This window comes from Nerophis ophidion, linkage group LG17 (assembly GCF_033978795.1).
Source record: "Nerophis ophidion isolate RoL-2023_Sa linkage group LG17, RoL_Noph_v1.0, whole genome shotgun sequence".
NCBI lineage: Eukaryota > Metazoa > Chordata > Actinopteri > Syngnathiformes > Syngnathidae > Nerophis > Nerophis ophidion.
The window spans coordinates 35,265,678-35,276,492 of NC_084627.1; the positions used below are offsets into that span (position 1 = coordinate 35,265,678).

General features: G+C 40.8%; 1 protein-coding gene across 7 annotated transcripts in view; it reads right to left on the minus strand.

Moving 5' to 3' along the window:
- nrg1 (neuregulin 1) overlaps window positions 1-5,917 on the minus strand; it is a 142,311-nt gene extending 136,394 nt beyond the window's left edge. For 4 of the 7 annotated variants that reach the window (XM_061876828.1, XM_061876827.1, XM_061876832.1 and 1 more), the window contains exons 1-2: window positions 5,661-5,917; window positions 4,638-5,582 (exon numbers count right to left, since the gene is read on the minus strand). In XM_061876828.1, the coding sequence (XP_061732812.1) occupies window positions 4,638-5,346 (709 nt within the window). In that variant the 5' untranslated portion in view covers window positions 5,347-5,582; window positions 5,661-5,917. Of the gene's footprint in view, window positions 1-4,637 lie in introns of all 7 variants that reach the window. The other 3 variants (XM_061876825.1, XM_061876829.1, XM_061876826.1) reach the window with 2 other exon arrangements.
- Between the last annotated feature and the right edge of the window lie 4,898 nt (window positions 5,918-10,815).

Here is a 10,815-nt window from a genome sequence, read left to right on the forward strand (position 1 = left end):
GCTCAGTCTAGATTGTATTTTTTTTACTCAACCTTCCCCAGCGTTTACCTTTTTCCTTTCTTTTACGGGCCTACTTGAGGCGACCCATCAGCGTTTTTGTTCTGTAACCCTGTACACTGTTTGTTTGTCTAATCTTGAACAGGTTTGAGCTGAAAACAAAGTTTCGTTGTACTTGTGCAATGACAATAAAGACCTACCCTATCCTATCCTACACTTGTCTCTTATGTTTGACTGCCATCTATTGGTCGCCATGTACCATAGCTCCGAGGTGGGTAAGCTCAAACAAACCTATTCCTTACATGAAGTTATAATGCACACTGTCGAGTTTTGAGAGAGAAAAAAGGATTTTAATTGTGCCTCATAGTCCGGGAAATACGGTAATCAATGCTAAATTTTGACCAAAGAACCACCACCTTTACATGTCCTGTAGACCACAAGGAAGTGTTTCAAATGTAGAAGAAAACTCTTAATATGAACCCATGTTAGTCCTCCAAGGGTGTATTTCGGCTGCCCAACTTCAGCATCCGAGCTGCCATCCATTGTATAATAACCTTTCCATTAGCCACGCAAGGAACAATGTAATCAATCCTTCATGGATGTGACTCCCATTGATTTATCATCTAATGAGTCAGACAGCATTTGCATGTTGTCGTCCCCCCCCACCTACACCACCCCCACCCACACCCATCCACTAGATGGATGCTGGGGGTGTCTATGCCGCCGACCAGCTCTGACCTTCAAAATAAGTACCAGCAGTAGACAGGAAGTCTTCCTGTACCCACAGGCTGGTGTTTCAGTTTGTGTCATGCATTATTGATTTTCACTTTTTCATAGGACTAATATACTATGCTGCCTCCCAGCTCAGATGTGCAAAAGTAACATTGTCTCCATCTTGCTATGTGTGTTGGAAATCCATGCGTAGAACGCGGTTATCAGCAACCCCGCGGCTCTTTAGTGCCGCCCTAGTGGCTCCCTGGAGCATTTTTAAAAAATGATTGAAAATGGAAAAAGACGGGGGGAAAAAATTTTTTGATTTAGGATGTTTTTGGTTTGAGGACAATGATGACACAAACCTTCCCAATTGTCAGAAAGCCCACTGTTTAATAACTTTATGTGGGGGAGTATTTGGTTTATATTGATTACTTAGGTTCCGGCTAATGTTAAGGTTTTCATTGGATATTAGTGTGACCCCTCCTCCCCCTTAAAGGGGACGAGCAATATGTGCACTCGTATAGTTCGGATATGCTTCGTTAAGCGGAAAAAAAATCATCTGGTTTTTGCCAAATCTCCCAATTGTTAGAAAGCCCACTGTTTAATATGTGTGTGTGTTTGCTTCACTGATGAGAGTATTTGGTGAACATCGTTTTGTCCTACTAAATTTGGCGGTTCTTGAACTCACCATAGTGTAGACAGTTTGTTTACATGTAAAATCTTCTACTACTTCTTTGTCTCATTTTGTCCACCAAAAGTTTTATACTGTGCGTGATTGTACAAAGGTGCCCTTTGTTGGCGTTATTGATTTGCCGGGGTGCTAATCAGGCATATTTGGTCGGTGCATGACTGCAAGCTAATCAATGCTAACATGCTATTTAGGCTACCTGCATGTACTGAACATATTGCATCGTTACGCCTCGTTTGTAGGTATATTTGAGCTCATTCAATATCCTTTAGTTTTAGTTTTGCATGTCTCATGACACATTATCTGTATGTACTAATGGCTAAATTTCAGATAGTTGTTTGTGTGCCATCTTGTTCCAGACAACAGCAAACATAACCGACCTTGCCAAAGATTGTTCTAAATCTATTAAAAGAAGACAGCCTGCCATTTCCTTTAACTTAGACACACACATCTATACCCTTGGGCATGGTCATTTCCAGGAGTTATCTCACCATTCGAGTAGCCTCTGATTTACTAATGTTTTCCAATGTTGTAATAATGTGAAAAATAAATATTACATTTCAACATTTCTGTCAACGGTAAAAAAAGGTCATAGAAGACATTTCTGAACCTCTGACATATATCAGCAACGTATCATTTCTAACCGGCAAATTCCCTGACAAAATGAAAATGGCAAAAGTCGTACCCATTTATAAGAATGGCGACATACACCAGTTTACTAACTACAGACCAGTTTCAATACTTCCACAATTCTCCAAAATCATGGAAAAACTATTCATTAGCCGATTATATATATTTATCAACAAAAGTGGGGCCCTCGTGGAGAACCAATATGGATTCCGAGCAAATATCTCAACATCAATAGCATTAATCAAAATAACAAAGGAAATTACCAACGCAATAGATGGTAAAGAATGTGCGGCCGCAGTATTCATGGACTTAACAAAAGCATTTGACACAATTAATCATGATATTTTAATACAAAAATTAGAATGATATGGCATCAGAGATTTGGTCTTGAACTGGGTAAGAAGCTATTTAACCAACAGGAAGCAATATGTGAATATGGGTGAAACCATGTCAACACAGCTAGCTATATCTTGTGGTGTACCCCAGGGATCAATACTGGGACCAAGATTGTTTAATCTTTATATAAACAACATTTGTAAAGTTACAAAGAACTTAAATCCCAGTAAAACTAAAATAATGTTTTTTCGTAACAGTAGAAAAGAGCATCATACACAAATACAAATAGACAGATTAGATATTTAAAGGGGAAAAGAAACCAGATTTTTGGGAGTATTAATAGATGATAAAATGAACTGGAAATCTCATATACAAAACATACAACATAAGGTGGCAAAAAATATTTCAATAATGAACAAAGCAAAATACGTCCTGGGCCAAAAATCACTTTATGTTCTCTACTGCTCGCTAGTGTTATCATATCTGAGTTATTGTGCAGAAATATGGGGAAATAACTACAAATGTGTGCTACATTTGTTAACTGTGTTACAAAAATGATTAATTAGAATAATACATAATGTTGGATATAGAGAACATACAAACCCTTTGTTTCTTGAGTCAAAAATATTAAAGTTCGATGATTTGGTAAAATAGCAAACATCTAAAATGATGTACAAAGCAAACTATAACCTGCTACCCAAGAATGTACAACAATTCTTCTCAACTAAAGAGGAGAAATATAACCTTAGAGGAAAATCTAATTGAAAACATTTGTATGCACATACAACACTTAAAACCTTTAGCATATCAGTATGTGGAATTAAATTATGGAATGGATTAAGTAAAGAAATTAAACATTGTACTAATATGATCCAGTTTAAGAGGTTGTTGAAAATAAGATATTCTTCATCTCAGTATGTTAATAATGACTGGATTAATTAATTACCTATTACAAAACTGCTGTATATACTAATTTACAGATGTCATTCTATTATGAAAAGGTCAGTAAATAATATACAGTATTTGATATTGATATGAATATTCTTCTTCCTCCAAACACGACGAGTTGAGTTTATACCAAAAAGTTCTATTTTGGTTTCATCTGACCACATGACATTCTCCCAATCCTCTGTTGTATCATCCATGTATCCTTTTTGGTATAAACTCAACTCGTCGTGTTTGAAGGAAGAAGAATACTGAGTTGCATCCCAAGAACACCACACCTACTGTGAAGCATGGGGGTGGAAACATCATGCTTTGGGGCTGTTTTTCTGCTAAGGGGACAGGACGATTGATCCGTGTTAAGGAAAGAATGAATGGGGCCATGTATCGTGAGATTTTGAGCCAAAACCTCCTTCCATCAGCGATAGCTTTGAATGGTTGACCAAATACTTATTTTCCACCATAATTTACAAATAAATTCCTACAAGGTGAATTCCTTGATTTTTTTTCAACATTCTGTTTCTCACAGTAGAAGTGTGCCTATGATGAAAATTACAGACCTCTTTCATCATTTTAAGTGGGAGAACTTGCACAATCGGTGGCTGACTAAATACTTTTTTGCCCCACTGTATATATTTCTAAACGCTCTGAAGTGGGAAAGGGGTGGGATTAAATAAGCTTTGCTTCTTCCCACTCCTTTTCGGTCATGATGTAAAGTGAATGATATGAAATTGTGTGATGTATTATGCTGGAAGCGTGTTCATGTTCGAAATAAACTAAAGAAAGAAAGAAAGAACGAAGATTTGCTTAAGCCTAATAGTAATATTTTCATAGTAGGCTATTATAGCTAATATAGACACTTACATAATGTGTTGTCTTAATTATAAGACTTATATACGGATTTTCATTTTTTGCGACTCCAGACAGATTAGTTTTTTGTATTTTTGGTGCAATATGGCTCTTTCAACGTTTTGGCTTGCCGACCCCTGGTACAACCTAATAGTCCATTCATATTCGCTGGAAAACAATGGCTTTTAGTAATGATAGTCACCTACTTGCAACAGTCAATTTGGCAAGGACACACCTAGGGGGGAACCATATTTCTGAGGCTTAGTCATGCACCTCCATGCTACACTCTGCAAGTCCCAACCTGTCTGCTCTAGGGCAAAGTCCTGATAGCTGACACCTCCTCCCAGAGTCAAAAAAATACCAGGCAAAGATACCTAAACAATTCAGTGTGAACATAACATACCGTCTCAAAATGCTTCAAAAGGACCGATATGAGTATATTAACCAAATCCCAGTTGTTGTTTTTTTGAGAAGTACTTACGTGTTGTTGGGACGGCAACGTTGTTCACTTCCTGCGTAGTCAGACGGCGAGGGGTCTGCTTTGGAATGGTGGGAAGTTCGGCGGTGGATGTCAATGTGACAGAGGGCTCTGATGGAGTTCCTCGTGTAGGCGCACTTGAACCTTTCGTAGATGTCTCCACGTTTAAGACCTCGGGACGCACCGAGGTCGGAGAAACAGCGGTGGTCAGAGAAACAGAAGGGGGAGTCGACTGAGGAATTGACACAGGTATTCCCAGTGTGGGATCTGCCGATATGATAATAGGGTCCTGTCCTATGGGTTTAGGGTCTGAATGAGTGGGGGGGTCGTACTCGAAGATCTTATCGGCAAATACCCATTTGAGTCCAACTGTGCACAGAGCTAAACTGAGTAAACAGGCTACGATGGGCAGGATGCAGATTTTTTCAGAATGCAGGCAATTGCTAATATGTTCCATTTCTATGCACACACAGCAGGTCCCGGGCAGAGCTAGAACTCCCAAAGCTTCAGGATGCTCCCCCTCACCCTCACCCTCATCCTCCTCCTCGTCATCTTCTTCTCCTCTCGCCGGAGTTACCTCTGAAACCTCCTGCCCGTTCTCTCCGGCTAACTCCGTCTCCTCGGGTTTCTCCTCCGGGACTTGTCCGGTATCAACGGTGGAGTCGGGCGGGCGAGCGGGCCCTGCGGAAACATCCTCCATTCCCTCAGTCATCCTGTCGTTTTACAACCGCCGGACGCCGGATCTCTGAACGACTTAACTCAGAGCATCCCAGAGCAGCTGTCCGCCGCCGGTCACTTTAAGTATGTTGTCCATTACGCAGAGAAGCCAGCCGGGGAAAGGAAAAGTGCGATAACGCTCTCGGTAGTGATTCTGACCTTGTCCGGACAGCCTTTTAATGGAGTTCCGTACTCCCCAAGCAACGTATAAAATTGGGATTTTCAGATATACTGCAGGTGAGAGGAGAAGACATTGCTTAGAATGTATTGGATGTTTAAGGAGTGGCAGAAGGACCGGAGCTCACTCACCTGAGCGCTTGGATGACGGAAACGGCGTGGCGGTGGGCCGGCCGCGACTGCAGTGGCAAAAGTGTAGAGGACAGGACGGGCAGGCACTGCAGTGGCGGGAGGGACATGCTGCCTCGTCTGTCCGTCAAGCTCCCGGCAGCAGAAAGGCTGAATCATGAGGGAGCGGCAGGTGTCCTTCCTCCCCGGCGCCGCCACATAAACGATGAGTAAGGGAAAGAAGAGAGGAACAGACTGATGGTGAGAGGGCGGGCGGGGGGGTGGGGAGTGGGGGTTGTTGGGGGGGTTGCAGCAGCAGCAGCAGCAGCAGCAGCAGCTCACAAGGGTAAAGAAGATGGGTCACTCCCCTTTTCCTTCTTTCACCCCTCCTCTCTCATTCTTCTCCCTGGCTAAGTGAGTGAGGCGGGCTCCGGCCTCCTCCCTCCTTCCTCCTCTTACTCTCTCGTGCAGCCGGCTCGCCATCCCGGCACAAAATATCAAGCTAAGCAACTTCCTTAATCCAATTAGAGGCAATGTCGGCGAATCACGGGCAGGCCGACCCCTTTGGCCACCTCCTCCAGCAGCACTCCACATTGATTATGCTGATACCGACGGGTGTGTTTTTGTCTATGGGAAGGAGGCAAGGACTCAGACATATGGTTCATTACCAAAGAACAGAGCCGCTGTGTTGTGGTCCTCTCATGTCCCGAAATGTAAACTTGCATATGTACAATTGCTCTTTTTTTTGTTGACTTCTCCATTAATATGTTCATGTTAGGTTTTAATTTGGAATTGCTGTTTGTGTAAAGGCCTGCTGAAATGAGATTTTCAATCAATGTCAATCAATGTTTATTTATATAACCCCAAATCACAAATGTCTCAAAGGACTGCACAAATCATTACGACTACAACATCCTCGGAAGAACCCACAAAAGGGCAGGGAAAACTCACACCCAGTGGGCAGGGAGAATTCACATCCAGTGGGACGCCAGTGACAATGCTGACTATGAGAAACCTTGGAGAGGACCTGAGATGTGGGCAACCCCCCCCCCTCTAGGGGATCGAAAGCAATGGATATCGAGCGGGTCTAACATGATGCTGTGAAAGTTCAATCCATAGTGGCTCCAATACAGCCGCGAGAGTTCAGTTCAAGCGGATCCAAGACAGCAGCGAGAGTCCCGTCCACAGGAGACCATCTCAAGCGGAGGCAGATCAGCAGCGTAGAGATGTCCCCAATCGATACAGGCGAGCGGTCCATCCTGGGTCCCGACGAGCGGTCCATCCTGGGTCTCGACTCTGGACATCCAGTACTTCATCCATGGTCATCGGACCGGACCCCCTCCACAAGGGAGGGGGGGACATAGGAGAAAGAAAAGAAGCGGCAGATCAACTGGTCTAAAAAGGAGGTCTATTTAAAGGCTAGAGTATACAGATGAGTTTTAAGGTGAGACTTAAATGCTTCTACTGAGGTAGCATCTCGAACTGTTACCGGGAGGGCATTCCAGAGTACTGGAGCCCGAACGGAAAACGCTCTATAGCCCGCAGACTTTTTTTGGGCTCTATTAATCACTAATAAGCCGGAGTCTTTTGAACGCAGATTTCTTGCCGGGACATATGGTACAATACAATCGGCAAGATAGGATGGAGCTAGACCGTGTAGTATTTTCTTATTTAAACGGGGATAGCAGGTCCATTCTATGTGTCATACTTGATCATTTCGCGATATTCCCATATTTTTGCTGAAAGGATTTAGTAGAGAACATCCAAAATAAAGTTCGCAACTTTTGGTGCTAACAGAAAAGCCCTGCCTTTATCGGTAGTTGCAGAGGGCTCCTCACATCCTCACATTGTTTTTAATGGGAGCCTCCAACAAAAAGAGCTATTCGGACCGAGAAAACGACAATATCCCCATTAATTTGAGCGAGGATGAAAGATTTGTGTTTGAGGATATTGATAGCGACGGACTAGAAAAAAAAAAAATCAAGTTAAAAAAAAAACCTGATTGCATTGGGACGGATTCAGATGTTTTTAGACACATATACTAGGATAATTCTGGGAAATCCCTTATATTTCTATTGTGTTGCTAGTGTTTTAGTGAGTTTAATAGTACCTGATAGTCGGAAGGGTGTGTCCACAGGTGTCTTGAAGCCAGTGTCTGATGGAAGTCGACGGCAGCTGTATGGACGGCACAAGCTCAGCTGATCTCTGGTAAGTGGCGACTTTTTACCACAATTTTCTCACCGAAAACTGCTGGTTGACATTTGTTCGGGATCCATGTTCACTTGACCGCTCTGATCCATAGGAAAGTTTCACCTCCGGGAATTTTAAACAAGGAATCACCGTGTGTTTGTGTGGCTAAAGGCTAAAGCTTCCCAACTCCATCTTTCTACTTTGACTTCTCCATTATTAATTGAACAAATTGCAAAAGATTCAGCAACACAGATCTCCAAAATACTGTGTAATTATGCGGTTAAAGCAGACGACATTTAACTGTGTGTGTGCGCAGCGCTCATACTTCCTAAAAACCTGTGACGGCTTGCGTACACGTCATCATTACACGACGTTTCCAGGACGAAACTCCCGGGAAATTTAAAATTGTAATTTAGTAAACTAAAAAGGCCGTATTGGCATGTGTTGCAATGTTAATATTTCATCATTGATATATAAACTATCAGACTGTGTGGTCTGTAGTAGTGGGTTTCAGTAGGCCTTTAACATATTATTATTTATTATCCATCCATTTTCTATCGCTTGTCCCTTTTTGAATGTTTTTATTTTTTATTATTTTTATTTTTTTTGTATCACCCCACCAGCCAACTCCCACCCTCATTGTTTACCTGTATCTCACCTTTTTTTGTAAGGGGCGCCGGAAGTCGACAGCCCCCGTCAGTGATCCTGTTCTGTCTCCTTGTAATGTTTGTCTCAACTTAAATGGGATTGTGCTGAAAATTTTTATTTCCCCTCGGGGATTAATAAAGTATTTCTGATTCTGATTCTGATTCTGAAATAATAATATTGCCATTGAGCACAAGACTGTTCACTGGAGATATGCATGTATATTGTGTTCTACATGTATGATGTGGAGCTGACTAAGACATACTCAATAAACAACAATAAACAATCAGTGTTGGCACTAAGAACTTCCAAAATGGGTTCCCAGGGACCCTAACAAGTCATAAAAATGGGGTCCCACAGTTACTTTTTGGGGTCGCACTTTTTTGTAACCGTTTTGAAAGGAAATGATAAATATGTGCATTATCCTCTTATATCTGACATTCTATGTTATGTTTTGGAAAAAGGTTGTCATAAACGTTACTTGATTCATAAACAAGAAATTTTACAAAAGAGGACACATTTTTATGTCTAATTGGCACTCCAACAAGTCAATAAAATCAACAAAGCTCACCTTTTATTCACTTTCTTGTTTCCTTCATGGATCTAAACGAGGCCTGGGCAATTATTTTGACTCGGGGGCCAAATTTAGAGAAAAAAATGTGTCTATTTTTAGGAAAACTAATACAAAACCTCACAATTAAGTCTGATTGAATGCTAAAAATGTTTTGACGGACCGTCTTAAAAACTGAATGAAATTTTATTTTTTTCTATGAACGATAAAACCTTGAATATTGAGAACATATGAACGTCACACCGCCTCTCAATCGACATTTTTTACAATGAAGTCAAATGCTGCAATAATGCAGCAAACAGTGAAATACGAACGTGAAGGGTAAAAAAACAAAAAACAGCTACAATCTGATATATCACTAAGCTTTAGAACAGGCCTGGGCAATTATTTTGACTCGGGGGCCAAATTTAGAGAAAAAAATGTGTCTATTTTTAGGAAAACTAATACAAAACCTCACAATTAAATCTGATTGAATGCTAAAAATGTTATAACAGACAGCCTTAAAAACGGAATGAAATTTTATTTTTTCTATGAACGATAAAACCTTGAATATTGAGAACATATGAATGTCACACCCCTTCTCAATCGATATATTTTACAATTAAGCCAAATGCTGCAATAATGCATCAAACAGCGAAATACGAACGTGAAGGGTAAAAAAACAATAAAAAGCCACAATCTGATATATCACTAAGCTTTAGAACAGGCCTGGGCAATTATTTTGACCCGGGGGCCAAATTTAGAGAAAAAAATGTGTCTATTTTTAGGAAAACTAATACAAAACCTCACAATTAAGTCTGATTGAATGCTAAAAATGTTATAACAGACCGCCTTAAAAACAGAATGGAATTTCATTTTTTTCTATGAACGATAAAACCTTGAATATTGAGGACATATGAATGTCACACCCCCTCTCAATCGATATATTTTACAATTAAGCCAAATGCTGCAATAATGCAGCAAACAGCGAAATCCGAACGTGAAGGGTAAAAAAACAACAAACAGCCACAATCTGATACATCACTAAGCTTTAGAGCAGGCCTGGGCAATTATTTTGACTCGGGGGCCAAATTTAGAGCAAAAAATGTGTCTGAGGGCTGGTTTATCTATTTTTAGGAAAACTAATACAAAACCTCACAATAAAGTCTGATCGAATGCTAAAAATGTTATGACAGACCGCCTTAAAAACGGAATGAAATTTAATTTTTTCTATGAACGATAAAACCGTGAATATTGAGAACATATGAACGTCACACCCGCTCTCAATCGACATATTTTACAATCAAGCCAAATGCAACAAACACAGCGAAATATGGATGTGAAGGGTATAAAACCAAAATACATCTACAATCTGATACATCACTAAGCTTTAGAACTTTCTTGTAAAAACCTCCTTCCATGTCTGTCCCTGACACCCACATTTCAGGCTGTGGAAACGCTCCCCACCCACTCTGCTTGGTGCCTCGTCTGAGCTGCTGTGACGTAGATTACCATAGTAACTAGTAGGGTTGTACGGTTTACGAGTATTAGTATAGTACCGTGATACTAATTAATCATATTCGGTACCATACCGCGTCTGAAAAGTACCGGTCCGCCACACCCTAAGATTTTTTTGTTAAAATAAAGCCAATAATACCATTTTTTGTAGTCCCCTTTATTTAGAAATGTACCGAAAAGTGTCAAAATAATATTGGTATCCAGACAACGCTGGTCACTAAAATATCATGCAAAGGCGCAGATTCCAACCATTAAAATATGTTGTATAGTTCAAGA